Source organism: Pinus tabuliformis, chromosome 2_1 (genome assembly GCF_031772625.1).
Source record: "Pinus tabuliformis cultivar Carrire ecotype Pingquan chromosome 2_1, CPIR1, whole genome shotgun sequence".
Classification (NCBI taxonomy): Eukaryota; Viridiplantae; Streptophyta; class Pinopsida; order Pinales; family Pinaceae; genus Pinus; species Pinus tabuliformis.
Window position 1 is genome coordinate 18,839,077 of NC_142299.1, and position 24,999 is coordinate 18,864,075.

General features: G+C 37.9%; 2 protein-coding genes across 5 annotated transcripts in view; both read right to left on the reverse strand.

Annotated features, from left to right (window-relative positions):
- LOC149198465 (uncharacterized) overlaps positions 1–24,999 on the reverse strand; it is a 233,429-nt gene that overhangs the window by 23,092 nt on the left and 185,338 nt on the right. The gene's annotated exons all lie outside the window — the stretch shown is intronic.
- On the reverse strand, positions 8,909–9,899 carry LOC149198466 (uncharacterized). The gene is made up of 2 exons (XM_089399284.1): positions 9,232–9,899; positions 8,909–9,107 (listed from the first exon to the last, which is right to left on the reverse strand). Exon 1 carries the CDS (start codon positions 9,849–9,851, stop codon positions 9,477–9,479), a length of 375 nt encoding a protein of 124 aa, XP_089255410.1. The 5' UTR covers positions 9,852–9,899; the 3' UTR covers positions 8,909–9,107; positions 9,232–9,476.

Consider the following 24,999-nt stretch of genomic DNA (forward strand, 5'->3'; position numbering starts at 1 on the left):
TGAATTTTATTTCAATGCAATTTCAAAATTTATTTGCGCATGAATAATTTTCTGGATATAAAATAACTGTTGAGGTAAAAATAAATCAGACCTGGTATTTAAATTTTAACACTACTAAGGAAGCAAACAGCTTGCACATCTTTAGCACTCATTTCCATTTCTTTAAGCTAATGTCTTGCTCATGGTAATGTTTCTATGGCATAATATGATCTTAAGCGCTCACCTAAAAACATAAATCATATGAAGAAATTTAATACATCAGCTCTCATATTGACGTCAATGCTGAGTTCAGAATTTTAAACTTTAATTTAAGCACGTTGATGCATAATATTGAGGGGTGATTTGGCACTTAATACCGTCATGTGTTTCAGATCTTGATCAGCTTGTAAGTCGGTGCATATGTTATCAATAGAAAACATCAAATGATGCACTAAAATTTCACCGCTGGCAATGGTGATAAAGATTTGTTTAAGGATCTAAAATTTGTGTTTATACATATCAATCTTGCAATGTCTAAACATACTTAGCGCCAATAACGCAACCCAAAGCAAATCAACACAGAACTCTAGTAAGCGACTCAGAAGATCATCATTCCCATGTTCTGGTTTCATCAGCAGTTGTGGACAGTGGTAATAAAACTGAGATTCTTTATGTTATGATATATCTCTTTCACAGTCCTTTCACACTGTAATGTCCCTTCCTAAATTATTTTGTCACAAGTTTAATTTCCCACAATTTTGGATAATTTTTGGTGACCTTGGAACCCATCCAAATTTTGACTTAAGGACTTAGGAGAGAAAGAGGCTGAATTATTTTGTTAGTGGAATTTGGGGGCCACCCACATGGGAAAAACGCACTTGGCTAAGTGTGGAATTGGAATAGCCTTAGAGAGAAAATCGAAGGCAAGGATGAGGGGCCCACATGGGGAGGAAAGGCCGAAGAAATTATAAATAGGAGGGGCTCATCTACTCAAGGGGTCTTTTGACTATCAAACTCACTTTGTTGCTCACGCTACCTAGCTAGGTTACTTGTTGTTTAGCACCGAGTTTTCCAAGCGGAGAACTCAACCTTTCTTCGAGGGACTTCGAATGCCACTCTAGGAAGGCAATTTGTACCACCTTGGAGGAGAGCTGGAGGGATCTCAAAGCTCATCTTTTAGCTTTTGGATCAGCTAGTGCATGTTCTAAAGGATGCAGGAAGGGAGCACGCAGCGGGTGTTTCGAGAATCTTCCGGGCAACATTTTCTGGGAGAATTTTGGCATTGGAGCTTGAGTGGAGGATCAGCATTTTGTAGGAGTTTCAGAACCAGAGATTGTTGCTAGTGGGCAGCACAATTTGCAGCTACCTGGGCCTGCGCAGAGGGCTCTCACTGGGCACATGTGGGAGCTTGAGGGTGGAGTTGAAGAGCTGGAGATTGCTGGGAGAAATAAGGGAAACCTTGGAGGAGAGTATCTCAGCCTTTGGGAGTGATTTGTGGGGCTTTTCCAGCAAGCTACAGGCAAGCCATATTTCCCAACACTTGGAGGAGGACATGGTATTTGGGGGCCGAATTTCGGGGGTCAGAACTAGGCCAAACCCTTTCTGGGTTTTGGTGGGTTTTGGTTCAGGAGATTGAGGCTAATTTTGCAGAATTTTCTGAGCATCGAAGGTGGGGTTCCAGCAGAGAGTGCAGATTTCTGGGCAGCGCAGAGCATCATTGGAGCAGCAGTTGTTTAGCATTTGGGCTTGTTGTTTGATCACCTGGGCTTTGTCACGCTTGCCATTTAGGCAAGCCCAGGTGCACTTCTTCCACACTATTGTACTTGCTCCAAGTGATTAATAAAATGGCTCAGCTGGTTCTTACTTCTTGAGTTTATATGGGTGTTTGCTGATTGTTTCAATTTTCTGGTGTTGAATTTGTTTTTGCTTTGCATATCACTGTTTTTCCTAGTTTGGAACATTACACACACAGACAACAAGCACAATTGATGTAAATAATTGTTATTGTGAAGTGTTTTAAAACGTAATTTCTAGCCACTGTTTTTTTATGGCAACCTGTCCTATTTGGTTGTAGTAACTTGTTTTAATTTTGATAACATTTATGGTCTTTGAACACTGTTGACATGAAACAATATTATCGTTGTATAAGGCCTTCTAAAACAGTGACAAAACAGTACCTCGACACTAGTGTCTTTATGCTTTTGAACATTATTTGCATACAATTTACGTGCTGGCATCCCCATTACTTTTATGGCATAATGGGATTGATCAGTAAATTCAACACATATTATCTCATATGCACTTTTTGAAGGACATTTCACATGTTAATAATCATATCCATTTTTGGAATAAAATCAATGGTTCATTTACTAGAACGACATCTTAATTTGATGAGATGTTTCACATTTTTGAGTGCTGGTCATTTTAATGGTTTCACATGATAACCTCAGCGACTCACACCATGGTGCTAACAAATCAAGATTTATTCATTTGTTATGTGATGGCTTAAAATATCGTAAATAATAAATATTCTATATAGGATTCCAGTTTGAAGGTTTAATCTGAGTTTCACATCTTCTTTACCTGCAAATTAAATGGATTTGACGATGACTAAGTGGGTTGAATTGATTTCTTTCATGGATAAATATGCAAGTAACTAAATTGAATATTTAAATCCGTGCATAGTCTAACCTGGGTTAGTATACATCAATGCTATTATTCCAAGTTGTTTAACTTGGTTTGCAATCAAAGATATGTGTTGACTTAAGTGTTAATGGTATGAATAATTTGCAAAAAGACAAAAGCATTCCACTTACTTTTGTCCTTAAAGTATAACAGATGGTATATTTCTTGGGAAGTTCAACATTTAAATAGTAAACTTTGAGCATTTCATGAAGGGCAAATTCTATTAAGCAGTACTTTATTTAGAGTAGCCTCTTCAGTATTCCTGTGGAATGTCATGGCGTTTTCCTCCAATCAATGCTGCTCGTTGAAATTTTAAAGATATCTTGCAGTTTCACAAGATTTTAATCTCATTACACAGCAGACTCTTATGACAGCGCATCTGGTGGATAGAATAACTATGGTTTATGTTATAGTTTTAAATCTAATCCATAGTTCTGGAAATATTTCTTCACAACAGCAGCGTCATTTTCATGATTTCTTATTGCATAACTAGAACAACACTCAATGCATTGGATACATTTTAGATATCATGGAGCAGTTGAGCACTTGCACTGTATGGTCTATAGATCAATGTTACATTTATTGTTGTTGGCAATTTATCGCCAGGGATCCAAAATTTAAATTGTTGGCAATATTGGGGAAAATATCAGAAATTATCAGGAAACTTATAAAATAAAAAATAAAAATCATTTTTTAGCTTATAAAACAACATCAACGTCAAACAAACACATTGCTACATAAATATGAAAATAAAATTGATATATAAGATGTATAAGATGTCAGGTGATAAATCAGATATAGATATTGAAATATGATATTTGGCGTAAGTCATAAGATCTAATAGAATGATGCAAAATTATATCAAAACAAAGATAAATGTATTTCATGAGATGAATCATGGCAATGAAAACAATGGATTTCCTCTTGTTTGCTTGTTGGAAAGTGGTCATATCATCCTCAGCGTTATCAAAACTCGACCAAAGGATTGATCAACGAAAAAATACATAAAATATTCAAATTTTGAAAAGAACCTAATGTGCATCCATATGAATCCAAATTATTATACACAAAAATGCAAACATTCTCAAGTGTATAGGAAGGGTGCATATAACCAAAATATCACCGAGTGTAATCCATCTCTGAATCAAAATAGATAAAAAGAGACTGAGAGGCTCTAAATGGCCTCTTAAATCCAAAGAAATCATGCTGCAACAAATAGCTACATAACATAAAAATCATTGCCTATATTGGGATCCTACTCATCAAGATAACCCACTAAGCATTAAAATAAGATAGAAAAGGCTTAACATCCTAATCAATGATTTTGCTTGAGTGAAATGTACATTTTTACTAAGATCACAAAGGAGGAGCTCAACAATCAATGCCACCAACATCCAGGTACATAGAGGGCTTGGTGATCTTGATTAAATGTTAGTTCCATACCCTCATACTTCATAGAGTCCAGTAGAAACGTTGCAATTCCGCCAATCCTGACATCCTCAAAAGTAAGTCTGTGGGATTTTGAGTGCAATCTAAAATTCTACTTTCTCCATATGAAATCCAATGTGGCGGAACCACTCTCAAACATCCTAAGTCAATTAATGGTAATGTTACAAATTTAAGTAAAATGATGAAAATGAAAGATAAAGGAAAATGTCGCTTTTATCTTAAGAATTTAATATTACCATTAACTACTAGGGTATGTATCTCATGAGATGAATCTTGGGAAATGAAAACAATAGATTTCTCCTTGTTTGCTTGATGGAAATAGGCAGAGTATCCTCACAGCTCAATTCCCTAACTCACTTTTAAAAAATTAGGGTTAAAAGAAAAAAATGGTAAAAAGTTGAAATTAATAGGGATAGGGCGATAATTTCCAAATTATCACAATAATTACCTAAATTATTGCCATAAATTAAATTATTGCAATAAAGTCAAAACAAGGAAATTATCACGATAATTTATGATGATAATATCAACAAGGGGTTGTTTGGCGATAATATCATGATAATTACGATATTATCACGATATCTGCAACATTGCTATAGAGTAAAACTTATCTCTCAATTGCAATTTACTTTTACAAGCATAACCTTAAATGAGCATATTCATCTGATATCCTTTAGGGCTTGTTGACAATTGGTAAATTGACAAACTATTCACATGCTTGCACTCTCCTTTTATCATTAAGAATAAATAAACTTGATCAATTATCTAAAGTCAATTTACCCTGAATAACTCGCACTACTACAACTGGTTAGGCTAGATACACCATAGGAATTCCCCAAAAGGTTGGGGTATTGTCTTCTTTCATTAGTTTTAAGCATGGGGCAAGGCTACCAAGGTAACAGTGGGTAGCTTTCCTATTGTTCCTCTAGGTTCTCCTATTTGAGGATAGGACTTTTCCTTCTAGAGTAGAGTCTGAGAGTTATCACTATGTTTCATCAAATTTCATAAGTTTTATATTCACATTGTCATTCTCTAAGACTCAAAATTCAAATTGTAAATCCACTCTATATTGGTTCTTTGGATATAATTGCTTCATATGATAACCTTCATTAGACTTAGTAGTTCCATGTTTCCATGATTAATGAGATGTTGAATGTTGTGTTGATAGGTGGTTGTTATTTATGTCAACCCAAGTAGCACCAGGAGCTACCCCAATATTCATCAATAAATATGGCATGGAAATTCGGGATTTTCGTGTCCAAATCATTCTAGTTGAATTCTCATCGGGAAGATCTTTCCGGTGGTATGTGGCACGCCACGTAGTTCTTCACAGTTTGAGAGTTATTCACATTTAAAGTTGGAGACCCCCATCTGTGGGCTAAAACCCCATAGGGTTGTGTCATGGCACACACATTCATTAGTAAATGGTCATTACTTAATTAATTTAAGGGTTATTAACGGTAATTGATCAAGTTTAGTGGGAGCATTATCTTAGGAAGCATATTAAATTATTTTTACCTCATAAGAAGTATCTCTCCTATCCTAAAGACTAATATCTCTTCCATAAGGCTCACAGCCTCCCTTACTTAGCACACACGACACAAATAAATTAAAGATTTTAATGTTTTAATTCCTATCGAAGCCTTCTCTAATCTCTAATGGTCACCTATGGAGCCCCTTCCAATTAAATCTTAGTTTATAAAAAGAGGCCTATGCCTCTTATCATAATATGCACTTCAATGAATATTGAATAAAAGGCTAGCTCTGAAATTATTTCAGCTACCCTTGGGCTACAAACACAACACTTTTAAAAATAGGGTTTGGTTATTGGTTTTTGAGAGTTTAAAGATTCAATCTATTGCAGGTCTTTAGGTGCAGGGTCTGAGTTCAAGAAGAGCCAAGTTCTGTTGAAAATATAGAACATAGTTTGGTCAATTTATGTTTGGGTCTGAAGGTTCGTTGAAATATTTCTCTTACAGGTCCATACTTAAGGAAGAGCGAGTTCATATCTAGTCCTTTTTGAAGCATTTTTTGTGGAAGACTATGTTGATTTCTGGTAGCATCGAACGTGCTCTAAGTCTCAAACTTTGCAGGGAGGCTTAGACAAATGCATTCTCCAATACCCAGAAATCATTTTGGGAAATTCCACCCAAAAACAGTTTTATTAAAATAATTAATTATTTTTAATGGGACCCTGTGTCTAAACTTAGGAAATTAAAATAATTAATGGGTATTAATCTAAACTGTGTGTGAAACTTCTAAAAGAAGGTGGAGATCAAGTCAATATGATCCTAGCCATTGCTTAGAGTCTAATCTAGGTCGTTGATTGATCAACGAGAGGATTATAAGAGGAGACTTGATGGGCACTTGGAGAACACATCAGAGGCAGATACTCAGTTACACGAGTAAGATCGATTTTCTCACTGGTCGAAGTTCGGCAAGAGAAAATCGAATCAAAGGGAGAGTTGCAAGTGAGAAAGGGAGAGAGACCATCAACATCCTTAGAGAGTGCAAGACAGCAAGACACGGAGTAGGAACAAGTTAACGCAGAAAGAGGCAACGCAAAGGTAGGTTGACGCAGAGACTGCGTGGGCAGCTAGACGTTGGGCCAGTGTGGGAAAATTGACGCAAAGGGACGCAGAAGGATTAAGAGGAAAGAGGGGTACTTCACCTAGATCAGAAATTTGTCAGGAAGTGTCTGTAAATTTTCTCACTCCTGTTTTGTTGGTTGTAATTTGTACATGAGATTTTGCTGAAGAATAATAAAGAAACCCTCATCTGCTGCACCGGTTTTCCCACATTGGGTTTTTCCAGGGACGATTGTCCAAAAATAACTGTCATTGTGATTGTATTTGTGCCAGTGTTTTTCCTTGCATTTACTTTCTCCAATATTTTAATTGTGAAGGCTGCAGTAGAATATATTTCAATATTTTCTATAAGAACATTGTGAATAACTTATTTCTGAGATAATAAGTAGAAGAAATAATATTAATCACTGCAGTAAGATTACTATTTAGAAATTTTCACAGACTACTCACTTCCAAGAGCTGCAAAGTTAACAAATTAAGATCTGTGATTAAGGAACGAAATGCAGACATAAAACTCAGCATATCTTGTCACTATGTATCCCTTTATGCTCCGTCCTGAAGCTTCAGTCATATGTAATCTCCTTGGTTCGGTCCAATTGCAAACTCCAACCCAGTTTCTCGGGTTGATCATACTTTTGAGGCTCGCATCTATGGAATTTCATAACTATATACATCGTGCTTTGATTCCAGTCAAGGTAACATTTAATTTGGACTTATCTTGTGTTTAATAGTGCATGTAGAAGAGATTATATGAAGGTGCATCCATAGGTAAGTCTATTCTCATTTGCATTTGAAATTCATTTAGGCATAAGTGTAGTTACAAGTAGATCTAGGGCTTATATTCAGAATTTTGATTGACTGTTGAAACTTTGGAGGGTTTGCTTCTTTATTGTTTTCTTTTCATAATTATATTGCATACAGTTAGGGTCATTTTCTTTCATTTTAGAAATTAGGATTCGCTTGGGTATATCCTCCATTGCAGGTGCAAATATTCATAACAGTGACAACAAGATCAAGGGCATCAAAGCAGTGATAGCTACACCTAAATTGGCAGCCTGGTAAGACAAGAGCAGAGTTTCATCATCGTTATCAAAGAAGGTAATCTGCAACAGATTCAAGAAGTAAGGAGTGAGACCTACAGGACTGTCTTTAGTACAGTGCAGCCTTATCATCAAGGATAGGGTAGACATATCATCAAACGCAGAGCATATTAAATAGATTTCATCATTGAGGGAAAATTGTTGTGGGACAGTGCAAAAGTTTGGCATCTCTCAGTGTTGCAGAAGATCAGATACATTTGTTTCATATTTGGCTTCAAATCAACATCAAAGGCAGAGGTACAGGTCATTGAACAAGTTATCGTATAAAGAATTGTAAATATTGTAAAAGTTTTGTACTTTGTACTATTGTACAAACCAGCCTAGATCCATCTTAACTCTAGATCTATAAAGCGTCGAGAGGGATCAAATCTCTCGAGGTGCAAATCTCTTTTTTGAGTGCAAAATTTGAGGAAAGGTTTGCACTCGAGAGATTTGATCAGTGTTGCACACATCGCGATCGGGATTTAATCGGCGCCGGGAAAAAAGCGGAAAAAATCGTTAAAATCGGGAAAAAATCGGAAAAAAGCGGGAAAAAATCGTTTGGCACAAAAATATTCATTTTTTTTCAATTTTTTTCAATTTTTTTAATATCTAAACCATCTACAACATAAAATAAATACATTGACACATAAATATGATAAAAAAACTAATATATAAGATGTTTAATATCATTTCTAGCGCTAAAATCACACATAACATTGAATCATGTCCTGAATAGTAAGTCCTGAGTCCCAAGTCCAACTCAGCCTCAAAATATCAACAAAAAATATGATAATGTATCTCATCATGTCATAATGTCATATACAATAAAATGAAAGTCTAATCCTATTGATTTCCTCTGCCCCTCTTGCGAGAAAATGGCACAACTTTCTCTTTCCCTCTAGATGTAGAAGCTGGTGCCTGTGGTGGTGGAAATGGCAGTGGAGTCTGACGTGCTCTAGAAGCTGAAGAACTAGTAGTAGCAGCTACAGGAGGCTGAGGTGGACGGAGACCACGTCCTCTACTGGTGGTAGTGGTAGCCCGGGTAGCCCGGGTAGGCGGTGTCACCTCCTCCTCCTGCTCCTCCAACTGCTCCTGCTCCTGCTCCTGCTCCTCCTCCTCCTCCTCCTCCTCCCCCTCATCCTGCACTAACCAATCCTCAGTGGGATCCATGAGAGGCCTCTCGGTCTCAACCCTCCATTCAGCAGTGGTGTCAATCCCATCCAATGAGATGGCTTCCGTATCAGGTGTCTTCTCTAGTTGTTTCACCCACAATCGAAGATTGTAGTAGACATAGACCATGTCATTAAGTCTATGGGACTCCAACCTGTACAAAGTTCATGAAATAATAAATTAATAATTAATATTATAAAAAAAATATTGTTTAAAACTTTAATGAATTCAAAAATTTATTTGGAAATTTGCAATATTTTAAATGTTTAAGTGTTAACCTATTGCGCTTCTTGTTGTGTATTTTTTCAAATACACTCCAATTGCGCTCACATCCCGAGGAGCTGCATGTTTGGCTGAGGATCCGCACGGCAAGATTTTGCAAAAGGGGTACTCTGCCACCATACATCTTCCACCATGCGTCTACAACAAAATTACAAAGAAAATTTTAAATAAACATAAGAAAAAAATGGAATTTGAAGAAACAATGAAATTTGAAACAAAGTTACAAAGTACATACTACAAACTAAAAAATACCTGGCATTTTAACCGTCCTATCAATGACAGCCATCTCAAAGCCAAATGTGCCAGCTGACAACTTATATTGCTCAATTTGTCTAGAGACCTCCATACGTTCTTCTGAAGTTCTCACCATCTTCTGGACACAGGTTAATAATCCTTCCACGACCTCAACATCAAAATTAAACCCACATGCATAAGAAAATGCAGGGTTCAGGAAAAGGCCAGCAGCATGAATGGGACGATGGAGTGTGTTGTTCCATCGCTCATCAATGACGTTCCATAGAAGGAGTTGTCTCTGGAACCCATCATCTCCCTTGTCATCATAGTAGGACCGAATGGCTTCTTTGGCCCTATCCATGGCTTCATACAAATAGCCCATTGCGGGCTTCTCACCATCAACCAACCGAAGAACCTTTACCAAAGGTTCTGTAACAGTGCACACCTCCTGCACTCCCGCCCAGAAGTCCTCCTGGTATGAAACTAGTCTGCAGACGGCCTCTCCTTCTGGTTTGCGGCTCATTGACGAAGCACGCCACTCCTCTGAAAGAAACATTCTCTTCAAATCCCACATAGAATTCAAGAGGGATTGAAGAGATATGAAACTCGTCGCAAACCGTGTAATGGCGGGGCGCACCAACTCTTTGTTGTTGGTGCATTTTCTCATCAAGCTAAGCACAGATGTGTGATTGTAAATAAATTTTGTGATGCTTTTTGATGAGTCAACAACCTCTTTGACAAAGGGAATTTTCCCAATGTCCTCTAACATCAAATCAATACAATGGGCAGCACAAGGTGTCCAAAATAAAGTAGGATGCCTGTCCATAAGCATTCTACCAGCAGCAACATAATTTGCAGCATTGTCCGTTATGACTTGGACAACATTTTCTGCACCCACCTCCAAAATAAACACATCCAGCAAATCACATAAAGTTTTTGCATCTTTGATTTGATGAGTTGCATCAACAGATTTGATAAACATAGTCCCCAAGGGACAACTAACCAAGAAGTTTATAAGGGTTCTCCCCTTTTGGTCAGTCCAACCATCTGAAATAACAGTGCATCCTGTTTGTGCCCATGATGCCCTAAAATCCTCCAATCTTTGGGTGCAGTCACGCTTTTCATCTTGAAGAAGCCGGCCTCTGAAATCATGAAGAGAAGGGAGTTTGTACCCCGGGCCAACACTGGCAATAGCATCAAGAGTAGGTTGGAAAAATGGATTATTCCTTATAATGCTGAAAGGAATATCACTCCAGAGGAGAAATTTTGTCATCAACTTGTCAGCTTTTTCTTTTTCAGTTCTTTTTAGCATTGAACCAATAGTTGGTTGTGAACCAGGTGTGGTTCGAGGAACAAAATATGATGATGCAGCTACCAGATTGACTGACGCTGCAGTAGAACCTGTGCCACTTGGCCCACTTCCTTCAACTGACCTTTTTAGTTGCCTTTTGAGTTCTTCTTTGGCGTCTCTAGTGTGCTCTAATTCTCCCAATGCTCTCATGGCTTTTTGGATAATTTCAGCATTTGTCTTTAGACAGGGCCCCACATCACGTCCAGGGATTTGTGCAAGGTGGAACTTCAACCTGTACACCCCCCCGAATATTTCCTTTCCACACAACTTGCAATACAAGTTTTGTCTATCATTCGGAGTTTTAGGGTCACCATATTCCCAGAAAGGATCCAATTTCCTTGGCATGTTTGTTTTTGAATTTTGAATTTGCAAACCTATGGAAAAATAAGGATTAGGAAATAGGAATTTAGGATTACATAAATGATAATAGTAAATACAAATTACAATTTAGCATTTGCAAAATTACAAGCTAATTATTTCCAAAATCCTAATTTCTAAACCCAAGTTACCCAACCAAATGCCAAAAAACAATGAAAAATCAAAAAAAATAAACAATGTTTAAAGAAAATGAGAAAATAAAAATCAAAAATTGGTTCTCATAGTCATAACAAATAACCCATCCCAAATCAATGAAAAATTTCCAAAAATTCTTTAAAAACAATGAAAAACAAAGTTTTTATGGAACCAAAACAAAAAAAAATTAATCTACATACCTGGTTTATGGACAAATTGGCGATCTTGGCTTGGATTCCTCCTAAAATCGCTTCGATTCGCTCCCACAACCGACGGCAACCCTCTCCCTCACTTCTTCTCCTTCTCCTCCGCGGCGGACTGCTAAATGAATTAAAAAAAAATCGTTTTTCCCATATAAAACCCCGCTGCCGCGCGCCCTCACGATTTTAAGTGAAAAAATCGCGATTTTTTCGATAAAAATCGCTATAAAAAAAAGGGGCGATTTTTTCGATAAAAATCGCGCTTTGAATCGGCGAAATTAAAAAATCGCGATTTTACGATTTAATCGCGATTTTATCGCGATGTGTGCAACACTGGATTTGATCCCTCTCAGTGCTTGATAGATCCAGAGTTAAGATGGATCTAGGCTGGTTTCAGTCGTGTGTGACAACATATGATTAATTTTATCAAAAATATGTAAAATCATTTGATATTAATATAATCATTTTAAATATGCTAAATATGTCTCAGATTAATCTGGTCATTTTAATTTTAAATTTGCTTAGCTACCTTAGTTTGTCAAGTGATAAATATTGTGAATAACTTTAATTATGAAAAATGATGAAATAAAAAATTTGAATGTAAAGTGACAACGTAATAGTGTTGAATGATAGAAAATGTGAATAATAAGAATATCGTAAATTACAAATAGTCTTCATTGTGATTAATCTCAAACTATTTTCTTCTATTATTCTTATTGTCACCATTGTTACTTTTGTGGTCTTTTCATATCAATTATATGAAAAGGACAAGTTAAACCTTAAACCATTTAAATCTTTAGCTCGAGATATAGTAGTAAGCATCATACCTTGTCTCTCTTTCTCTCCAATATTAATAGGTTGAATTACTACAACACAAAAATCAATGTACATTGTTTTTATTTTGTATGCTTACACTGAAATCAATGCATAATATTAATCCAATCACTTTAAAATTAATGCACCATCATACATCCAATTACATCAAATCAGAAATCAATGCATCTAATGCAAGAAATCAAATAAGATTAGAAAACAACATTTACACTTAAATCAATGCATCTAATGCAAACAATCAAATATGATTTGAAATTGTTGATTTGGGGTAGCATCGGATGTGCTCTAGCCATGAAAATTGGTGGAGAGGCTAAAGCACATGAGATCTCCAAGGCCCAAAAATGGTTTGGGCAGATTCTACTCAGTTAAGGAGATATTAAAATAATTAATATTTTTAATGGAGTCTGTTGTCGCACAGATTGTCACGACAACGCTCAGACCGGGGGCTGTCACGCTGATCCCCGATCTCTCCGTTTAAGCCTGTCTCCCGCGGCTAAGGGGGGTAGACCCTATAGGAAAATGGATGACCAACTGTGAATCAGTTGGGTTGGGAGACACGAAGGACAACCAGCACTAAAATGATTTTATTAAATTAATAGACCAGTGCCTTATGAAGTTAATGTTTAAATGATTACTTACTAAATGTTGCAGAAATGTAAACCATGTAGAGCAATCATTTATCATCAAATAACTCAAACAAAGATTAAATTTTATCAAATGCGAGAAAATGCTTAAATGATACTCCAGCAATTTAAAACTTCGAAAGATAAAGTGCTTTAAACAATCATGTAAGATGCTAGCCAGAGATTACATTCATATAGTTAATCTTCGAATGAACATTTAAGCATTAAAAATGATAAACATTAATTCCCACGTCAAAATTTTAGCCTTAGCAGAAAAGATAAAACATAACAAATTCCTGAGCCAAGACTCAAACTGGCAAAAATTTTCAAAAAAAATATTTTTTTTTTATTTTTCAAAGAAAATTAAAGACTAAACGAAACTTTGAATCAAAAAATCTAAATAAAACTAAACTAAAAGAAACATTTTTATTTTTATTTTTTTATGATTTTAAAATTTTAAATTTAAAATGAAACAAAACTTACCATCCAAATAAAGTCTAATTTAAAACAAAAAAATCGACTTTGATATTTTTTATAAAGATTTAAAAAATAAAAGTAAAACTAAAATCTAAAAACTAAACTTGAATCTAAATTTAAAACTAAAATCTATTAAAAAAACAAAATGGAGCTTTTTATGAAATTTTTTATTTTAAACAAAAGTCTAAAAAAATGCACTTTTTAACTTTTTTTAAATTTTTTATTTTTTATTGATTTGTCACTTTTATTATTTTTTATTTTTAAATAAACTTAAAACTTAAATCAAATAAATAAATAAAAAGAAGACCTACGCAAATCCCTAACCAAGAAATACGATGACATATCTAAACTAAACTAAAACTTAGATCTATTAAAAAAAAAATCAACCTATGCAAAACGAAATTTACAGTACGCAAGCAAATGAAAGTCAATAACCTCAGCTTACCATACAAATTTTTGCCCGACGTGATCCTTGGCCCATGTAGAAAGCAGGAATCGTTAGCAGGTTTGTGCGTAATGTGTGCAGGAGCTACGATTTGCAGGTGAACGTTGATGGAGGGAGCTGCATGGACAAGTGAAAACGCAGGTGGCTGAGGCAGAAATAGACTGCGGCAATGAGGACTGCTTGAGGTAATACGCAGGTAATCAAGGGAGCTGAGGAGCGTGAGGTAATGGCAGCAGTGTGTTTTCAACAGCGGACAGGGAGCTTTGCAGACGAGAAGTTCAAACCACGCGTATTGTTGAGGTTGGACGGACGCAGGAAGAAGCGTGGGAGTTGCTGCTGCGTGGAAGGGTTTGGCTTATAGCTGGAAATAGCAGCGTGGAACAAGGGACAACCTGCCAAATCCTGCCAAATCGAAATTTACCATTCGTATACCCAAAAAAAAACGCGAGTTTGTTGTGGCGTAATGCTTTCAGGTGTGTTGAATGTTGAATATAAACTGCTGCTGAAGAAGATGCGTTTGATAATGAGAAAGTTGGCCTGAAACAGCAGATATGATGGCAACAGGACGTTTTCCCACAGCTTTGACAAGAGATTGATGGCAGGGAAACGATGATGAAGAGGGAACAGCCCTGAAACTGTTTCTCAAAACCCTGTACCTGCAATCTGCAAAAGAAAAACGAAAACCCAGAAAATATATGCAAGGATTGAAAATAAAACCCTAAAAACCAGCTACAAAATTTACAGTATTTACAAATCTAAGGCTCTTTAGTAGCCAGATTTGTCAATAATCACAGTAGTATTATCACAATTTAATTTTATTGTGAGACACTTCAGAAAACTCTGCATGCATTCATTAAAAAAAAAAAAATCAAATGATAAGCCTGGGATCAAGAACTGGCTGGGCTCTTTCAGAAAACACAATCCGGGAGTTGGCTGGTTCAGCCGAGAACTTCCCCTAACGCCCGGTAATCTGAAAACTAAAATTTCCTGCACAGCTTACAATCAACCATTAACATAGAGGGAAAAAACGATAGTGAAATCCAGATCAAATGGAGATACCTGCCATTATATTTCAAAATCTAAACTATCATTCAAACCCCAGAGATCAGACAAGATACCTGTGCCTGAATCAATCTTCATCAAGCTAAAATCAATAGCTGAAAATAAAATTATGCAGAAAAATAAATCATCTTACAACACTTTCAGAAGAGTAACACCAGCAAGATTTTTAACCCCAAAGTCTTTCTTTATTGCACAAAAAATGACTACAAGAGAGCTTTCTTTAGCACCAGACTCTCAGATCTAATCTGATCTCAAATGACCCCTAGCACCCTATTTAAAGGAAAAATTCCCAACGGCTAGTTCGAGTGATCCATGTCAAAATGATCTCGACCGTCGATGAGGATCAAGATATCTCTTAATCTCATCCGTCGAATTTTTAATGCATTAAAAAATTGAAATTCTGCATTTATTTACTCAAAAATATTATTATTTTATTATTTTTAGGTTTTTACTTTATTTTATTATTTTATTATTATTATTTATTATTATTATTATTATTATTTTAATTTTTCAATTTTTTAGTTTTTAATTTTTTTAATTTATTTTTAAATGGATCCTCGAACTTAGCCTTTGGAAAAATCACCTAGGACCTAGGACTTAAGACTTATGAGGGGATTAAAACATTTTCTAATCCTCAAGACACTTTACATCATGACTTTTATAACTTTACATCTCAAGGGGGAGAACCCATTTGACATAGACCCTCAAGGACCACCCAGTTCTGCGACCAAATATAATCTAGCAGATCAACACACTAGGATTCCTCTAAGATTCTAATGACAAAATCCATTCCGGCTTTGGGGTTAGGCTGAAGGAAAACTCAGCTGATCATGGATCGGTGAGACAAAAAACCATCCGGAACGTAGATTATCACTAGAAAATTAGGTCCACCTAGGCAATTTATATACATGACTCAACTCTGCTAAGATTATTTACAATTTATACATGCAAACTGGGTTTACAACATAACATGATCAGGTCGACGATGACTGTTGAATGGCACGGACATGTCAATCAAGCGCTATCCCTTTTGCGAAGAAAAGGGGGTGTATTGTTATGGGTAGTTGACACGTAGTGGTCAACAGAGTCTTAAGTCTAAACTTAGGAAAAATAAAATATTAATGGGTATTAATATAAAATTGGGTTAGAAGGTTCTAAATGACATGGATCAAGCGAAATCTAATCTTAGTCATTGATTAGAGATGTAAACTCAGTCGTTGAAGGACCAACAGGAAAAGTATAAGAGGAGGCTTGAGGGTCAGTTGGAGAATACACCAGAGTGATCAGTGATTCGATTTTCTAGAGCAGGGTTTGTTAAGAGAAATTGAATCAGTGATTGCAGCGAGGGGCAGTGAGTACGAGGCAGAGAGGCAGAGATAGTGTCGGAAGACCAGTGCAGAGGCAAAGAGGCAAACACAGAGCCATAGGGAGCCACGCAGAGGCAAAAGAGACTGCGCAGAGGCCAAAAGGGCCTACGTCATCCACACAGAGGCTGCAGGAGTGACGCGGAGGGCCATAGAGGTTGCGCAAAGCCTCAGAGGGCTGATGCAGAGGGTTTCGGGCTAACGCAAAGGCCAGGAGGGCTGACGTTTAGCTTCAGATTGTGCTAGAGAGGGTTTCGTGGAGCAGACTTTGTGAATATCTACTTTCGAATAGAGAGGTATTACTGCGAGGTTATTTTTCTCTGTCGCGTGAGCCAGTTTGGGACCCAGTTGTACTCAAGGAAAAATTGCATAATAATATAAACCTCAGAACTGTTGCACCAGTTTTCCCAAGTTGGGTTTTTCTGGATACGATTTTCCAAAAATAACAGTGTCACTTGTGTGTTTGTTCATTTCTTTCAGTTGCTGATCTGTAGATGGTTGAGACTATATTGTGTTTATTTCAGTATTTATGTGATTAAATAACTTGTTAGTGATTAAACAATTAGGCGAAATAAACCAGAGAATACAGATAAAATTTCTATTGGGTAATACTTAGAAATTTCAACAGAAATCAACATTTACACTCAAATAAATGCATCTAGTGCAAGTAAGCAAATAGATTTATAAACCAATATCTACACTGAAATCAATGCATCTAGTGCAAGTAATCAAATAGGATTATAAACCAACATCTACACTGAAATCAATGCATCTAGTGCAAGCAATCAAATAGGATTAGAAATCACCATCTACATTGAAATCAATGCATTTAGTGCAAGCAATAAAATAGGATTAGAAATCATCTACATTGAAATCAATGCATCTAGTGCAAGCAATCAAATATTATTAGAAATCAACATTTACATTGAAATCAATGCATCTAGTGGAAGCAATCAAATAGGATTAGAAATCACCATCTACACTGAAATCAATGCATTTAGTGAAAGCAATCAAATAGGATTAGAAATCATCTACATTGAAATCAATGCATCTAGTGCAAGAAATCAAATATCATTAGAAATCAACATCTACACTAAAATCAATGCATCTAGTGCAAGCAATGAAATAGGATTAGAAATCACCATCTAAACTGAAATCAATGCATCTAGTCCAATAAATCTTCTTCCCTCTCTCCCCCCTCCATCTATATCTATATCTCCCTCCATCTCTCCTTCTTTGTCTCTCTATCTCAACCCCCCAAACACACACACTCTCTCACTCCATATCTATCAATCTCTCTGTCCCTCCCTCTCTCTCTCTCCATCTCTCTCTTCTTCCCTCTCTTCACTTTCCATCTATATCTCTATCTCCCTTTGTCTCTCTATATCACCCCCAAAACATACACTCTCTTTCTTCAATATATCTATCTATCCCTCCCTCCTCCTCTCCCCCCCTCTCTCTCTCTCTTCCCCTTCTCTCCCTCTCCCCTGCTTCTATCTCTCTTCCCTCTTGTTGTCCTCTCTCCCTCTCTCTCCATCTTCCTTATCACTCCCCCTCTCTCTCTCCACCTTTAGCTCTATAATTATTTCTTCTTACCTCCCTCTCTCCCCCTCCAACTCCATCTCTCTTTACCTCCCTCTCTCCACTCTCTCACATCCTCTCTCTCTCTCTCTCTCTCTCTCTCCTCACCCTCCAACTCTGTTACTATATCCTTCCCTCTCTCCTCTCTCCTTCTCTCCCCCAAACACACACACTCTCTCTCCAACTCTCCCTTGTCATTCCCTCTCTCTCTCCACTTCTCACTCTATGTATTTCTTCTTCCCTCCCTCTCTCCTCCTCTCTCTCAAGTCCACTCTCTCGTACTTCCTCTCTCTCCCTTTCTCTCCTACCTCCCTCTCTCTTCCCCCATCTCTCTCTCTCTCTCTCTCCAACTATGTTACTATATCCCTCCTTCTCTCCTTCTCCCCCCTTCTCTCTATCTCTCTTTCTTTGTCTCCTTATCTCACCCCTAAACATACACTCCCTCTCTCCCCACTTCTCACTCTTTATGTCTTTCTTCTTCCTTCCCTCTCTCATCCTCTCTTACAAGTCCTCTCTCTCATCCTTCCTCTCTCTCCCTTTTTCTCTTGCCTTCCTCTCTCTTCCCCCATCTCTCTCTCTCTCTCTCTCCTCTCCCTCTCCTCTCCCTCTGTGTCTCCCTCTCCCTCTCTTACCCTGCTCTACCTCTCACACTCATCTCCCTCTCTCTCTTCATTCCTCCTCTCCCCTATCCTTAAGTTTATCTCCATTTCTCCCTTGTCACTCCCCCTACCTCTCCACTTTTATCACTCTGTGTCTTTGTTCTTCCCTCCCATATATATCATGATATATTATAATATATTATAATATAACAAATTTAATATTATATTAATCCAAAGTTATTAAATTTAATAATATTAATATTATAATATATTAATATGAATATTAGATTTAATAATAATAATAATAATCTTTTAATATTAATATTAGGGTTAATAATGTTTTTTTGCATGGTATTAATAATAATTTGGCCCATGGTATTTGGCCCATAGGCTTCACCTAAATAAACCTCTTTTTTGAGTGTTAGTAAGTATAAAGAGGTTTATGGAGTAAATATAAAAAGAGGTTTTATTTATTTACCATACCTCTGGTTTATTTATATTTTTATTTATTTATCATATCTCTTTTATTTACCATGGTATTTGGCCCATAGGCTTGGTATATAATTAGATGTTGATTTCTAATCTTATTTGATATATTTTTATTTATTTATCATACCTCTTTATACATTTTTTGTATTTATTTATTTACCATACCTCTTTTATAAATATGGTATTTGTCCCATGGTATTTCGCCCATAGGCTTCACCTAAATAATAAAAGAATGTCGAATGAATTAATTCACATGGAGCAAACAGCTCAATGATAATACAAAGATATTTACAAGAATAGAAACATCAGGTTTCTATGTAGAATATCGAACAAACAGTTTCATCTAAGAAACTGCTAAAAGAATAAGAATAGAAACATCTAAAAGACTGAGCATTACTAAATAGAGATATAGAGATATATTCTAATACCCTCCCTTAATGCTCAATCTATTTACAACACCAATAGACCCGCGAAATTTTACAAATTTATCAGGACCAAAAGGCTTGGTAAAAATATCGGCGGGCTGCTCTGTGGTGGGAACATAGTGCAACTGGACTGAGCCGTCTTCAACCAACTGTCGAATGTAGTGGCAGTGAGTTTCCACATGCTTTGTTCGTTCATGAAAGACAGGATTCTTGGCAAGTTTGAGCACTCCCTGATTATCACAAAACAAAGAAGTAGGCCCTGTCTGAAAAACATGCATATCTGCAAGCATACGACGAAGCCAAACTGCCTCACAGGCGGCCTTAACTGCTCCCCGATACTCTGCTTCTGTTGAGGAGAGAGCCACAACCTGTTGCTTCTTACTAGTCCAAGTAACAGCTCCAGATCCTAGACTAAACACATACCCAGCTGTAGATTTACGGTCATCAACCGAACCGGCCCAGTCAGAGTCAGTGTAGCCACTGAGAATAGAAGTGGAGCTGTGAGTATATAAGAGGCCATAATCAGAAGTACCACGCACATATCGTAGCACCCGCTTTGCTGCTATCCAATGATCAGCTTTAGGAGCTGACATAAAGCGAGAAATGTAGCTTACTGCAAAACTGATGTCAGGTCTGGTAGCAGTAAGATAGATGAGACTGCCCACTAATTGCCTGAATAAAGTTTCATCCACAAGAGGAGAGGATGACTGTGCTGAAAGTTTGAGCCCTGGTTCCATAGGAGTCGTGGCCGGTTTGCAATCCTGCATTCTGAACCTTTCCACAAGATTTTTGGCATACTTGGACTGAGAAAGAAAGATCTGATTTTCAGTCTGCCACACTTCAACCCCCAGACAGTAATGAAGAAGTCCCAAGTCTGTCATCTCAAAAGTTCTGCATAGATCTTGTTTGATCCCATGGATCAAATGTGCAGAGCTGCCAGTAATGATAAGATCATCCACATAGACAACTACAAACAAGATATCATTATCAGTATGCTTGATATACAGGTTTGCATCAGATGGACTCCTCTGAAAACCTTGATTTGTCAGATACTGATCAATTTTTATGTACCAAGCCCGAGGAGCTTGTTTCAATCCATAGATTGCTTTAACTAACCGACACACTTTCTGTTCTTGACCAGCAACCTTGAATCCTGGAGGCTGCGTCATGTAGACTTCTTCTTGGAGATCACCATTTAGGAAAGCACTTTTTACATCCATCTGATGAACTTTCCAATTGAACTGAGCTGCTAGGGCAAGCACAAGCCTGATAGTACTCATCTTGGCTGTAGGAGCAAAAGTCTCCTCATAGTCGATGCCTTCCTGCTGTGAAAATCCTCGAGCCACAAGCCGAGCTTTATACTTGTCTAAGGTTCCATCAGCTTTGTATTTGACTTTATACACCCATTTGCAGCCTATGGGTTTTTTGTCTGCGGGAAGATCAGAAAGAGCCCATGTGTGATTCTTCTGAAGACTCTGAAATTCTGCTTCCATAGCCTGTTCCCACTCAGATATACCCTTAGCTTCTGAATATGTTTGAGGCTCAAAAGTACTGTGAAGGTTAGCCATAAGAGCAAAATTGACTGTAGACTGTTGTCGGTTCTTATGCCTAGAAGTTCTACCTTCAAGGAGCTCATCATCCCGGAGATCACCTATGGTTTTAGCCCACCATTTTGGCCGAAGAGAAGAAGAACCAATATCAGGATTAGAGGGACCAATATCAGGAGGAAGAGAAGCAGGCTCAAGAGCAATAGGGATAGCAAGAGGGGGATTAGCTTCTGGAGGAAGCTCAGATAGAGTAGTATCAAATCTTGATGCTACATCATCCCTCCCATCAGATGGACTGACTGGAAGAAGAACACTGTGAGGCGGATCCTCAGAACGCTGCTCAGAAGAAGAAGACTGAAAGAATCCTCTGTCTTCATCAAATACTACATCTCGACTGAAGCTAAGTCGACCAGTGGCTATATCTATCAGCCTATAAGCCTTGTGATGATCACTGTATCCTGTCATCATGAGTTTCTGACTTTTGGAATCCAACTTAGATCACTTAGCAGATGGAATCCAAACATATGCAACTGAGCCAAAAACTTTGAGATGACTGATCTTAGGCTTACGACCAGACCACACTTCTTCAGGAGTCTTCCCTTTAACAGCCTGAGTAGGGGATCGGTTAAGAAGGTAAACAGCAGTAAATACTGCTTCAGCCCAGAATTTGTTTGGAACACTCCGGTGTTGTAACATGGAACGAGCCATTTCAACAACCATGCGATTGCGACGCTCGACAACACTGTTCTGCTGGGGAGTGTAAGGTGTGGTGAATTGACGTTTGATGCCATGAATATCACAGAAGTTGGCAAAAGCTGAGGAACAAAATTCCCCCCCATTGTCGGTCCTAAGGGTCATGATATTTCAACCAGATTCGTTTTCAACTAAAGTTTTAAACTTCTGAAAGGTACTAAGAGCATCAGATTTATTTTTTAAAAAATACACCCACATCTTTCGACTGAAGTCATCTACAATAAGTAAAAAGTATTTGCAAGCAGTTATAGAAGCTGTATTCATAGGACCACAAATATCAGCATGAAGTAACTGAAGTACCTGGGATGCGCGCCAAGATTCTCCATTTTTGAATGACGACCGATGTTGCTTTCCCGCTTGACAGGCGCTGCATACCCCCAACTGCTGAGTCTGAATATCAGGTAATCCTGACACAAGTCCCTCCCGAGAGAGCTGAGAGAGATACTGCATATTGAGATGCCCATATCGCTGATGCCATAGAGTACTGATGGGAGAGACACGAGCTGCTAGTGCCACTTCTGGAAAGTCACCGGTGTCAAGTAGCCTATATAGACCATGGTCCTCGAGGCCAGTAGCAACTGTCAGACTGGTCTCCCTGTCAATGATGGAGCACTTGTGTGCACTGAACATAACATCAAGCTGAGGAGAATTCCTCATAATCTGACTGACAGAGAGCAGATTAATCTCCATACCAGGAACATAGTATACATTTAGAAATATGAGCGTGCGTCCACCAGACTGAATTTGAACTGTACCCCTGCCAGCAACAGTGTACTTTTCACCTCCACCAAATACAACTGAATCACTGAAAGGTGAAAAGTCAATAAACCAGTCACGCCTGTGAGAGAAGTGGCGTGATGCACCAGAATCAATGTACCATGCAGAGGAAGGAACATGTTCTGAAGACCTTTTAGCCATAAAGGCGTAAAAGGCAGAATCTGTCTGCTCGGAATGTTCTGCAACATTCGCTGTCTGATGTGACCCTCCCTGTTTCTTTTGTTCAGCAGCAATCCTCTGCCTGCAGTCTTTCTTCATGTGACCAAACTTGTGACAGTAATTACACTGTACACTTTTCTTCCTGTTAGGATCAAAAGACTGAGATGATCCTCTCTGCTGAAAAGACTGAGAGGACTGATATTTTGCAGCAAATGCATTTTCCAAGGGCACTGATGAAGTACCACTACCAAACTGCTGTTTCCACCTATCTTGCTGCAGAAGTTTGGTACATAAATCTGAAAACTTCAGATCAACATTTGTGGTTGTAATGTTGAGTGTTTCAATGAAGTGTTCATAAGATTTTGGTAGACTCTTCAGGGTAATGACTACCATATCTTCTTCCTCCATGGTCCGACCAATGGCGTCGAGCTGATCTCGAATGTCTTTAATTTTGTTGAGATGTTCCTGTAAAGACATATGTTCATCCATCATGATGGAGAACAATTGATTTTTGAGAAAAAAAGCTCTGCTTTTATCAGATGTCTCATGCAATTCTTTCAACTGTTGCCAGATTTCAGCAGCTGTCTTGCCAGAAGGGATCTGTGGTAACTGATCATCAGCTACAGAGAGCTTGAGAAGCATAACAGCCTCTCGATTTCGATCATCAAATTTATCTTGATCGGTCCCGGCTGTACCGGGACGAAGCTCTTTGCCCAAAATGAGTTGATCAAGACGCCTGTACTCAAAAATGGTCAACAGTCTTTGTTTCCAAATGTTATAGTTGCTGCCATTAAAACGTTGATTTCCTTCTAACATCAGATTGGCAAGTGTGGCCATTTTCTCAAAAATACAGAAGTCTGACACACAAGAAAAATGTAGCTGCCTGTTTATCCTGGTGTAGTTAACAAAAACAGACTTTGTTCTGCTAAAAAAAAAATTGTTACCCAGCAAAAAATATCTCTGCAGCCTAAAACAATAGTAATACTGCTAGCACAAAATACAGATCTGAGAATATAGTTTCCCACAGGAGAATGCAAGTCTACCACAATTATATACTGATGCAATAAACAGATGTCACAGATATGCTTCAGGTCCTTGGAACTGCACCATAATCCGATCTGAGTTTGTAATATAGACTGTCAGGATCACAGGAAAAAACAATTCCGCTGATTGGTAACACTGCCGGCAACCGGAACCATAAATACAGCAAATACTAAGACTGAGAAAAAAAACACGTGAGCTGTCTCAGCTTCACGTTTCCACTGATTGGTACTGCCGCAAACACAAACGCTGAAAGGATGGGTCTACGTGAGCCGTCAAATTTTATTTTTTTTTTACGCAGCTCACGTTTCCACTGATTTGCACTGCCGGCAAACAAAAACGCTGAAAGAAGGGACCCACGTGAGCCAAAAATTTACGCCTCAGCTACACACGTTCACGGTTCCAAAAAACGGTTTCCAAATACAGGTACTGGTCTCAGCTAACGGGTCTCAGCTACGATCACGGGTTTGACATATAACTAACCACGATGTCGTGATTTGCTATCTCAAGACTGCTGGCTTAAATAAATTACTCAGCTCCACGCACTCTGGTTTCGTATTAGAAGGACCACAGAGGTGTGATCGCAATGTGTTTCCGTTTAGATCTGAGATGACGACTACGATGTATTTGCCAGGGCCACACGTGTTTAAAATAAATAATAGACTGTTGCGTATCCACGGATTTGATATATATTTGCCACGATAGGCCACCATAAATTCACGGGTTTCAAACAAAGACTGTTGTCCGCAGAGCTTATTTTTTAAAAAATGCGTTTTGAATGAGAGAAAAAACACCTGGGTCACATTTGCCGAAGAATTCCACCGTAGATACGAGCTGAGTAGCCACCAGGCGTAGAAGAAAATAGCCGGATTCAATTCACGATTCCAAGCAAACTGTCCAGCCAAGAAAATCTCGCTCCCACTAAACAGTCACCGCCACAAAGTTAATTCCTTGAAAAAATGATCATGCAGGGGAAGAATCCATTTCTGTATCGAGATGGACGACTGTAAGCTTTTATCACAGCGAGCAAAGCCGAGGCTAAGACTCAGTGAAGGCTGCCTGGCTTACAGAGGGCTCGACCTTAGAAAGGACTCAAGAGATTGAGATGCAGAGATAATAACTGTTCAGGAAATCTCTCAACCTTGCTCTGATACCATAAAAGAATGTCGAATGAATTAATTCACATGGAGCAAACAGCTCAATGATAATACAAAGATATTTACAAGAATAGAAACATCAGGTTTCTATGTAGAATATCGAACAAACAGTTTCATCTAAGAAACTGCTAAA

What these genes read in the sequence shown, in the direction of transcription:
- LOC149198466 (XM_089399284.1), bottom strand. Translation starts at nt 9,851, where the DNA reads ATGGGCTATTTGTATGAAGCCATGGATAGGGCCAAAGAAGCCATTCGG.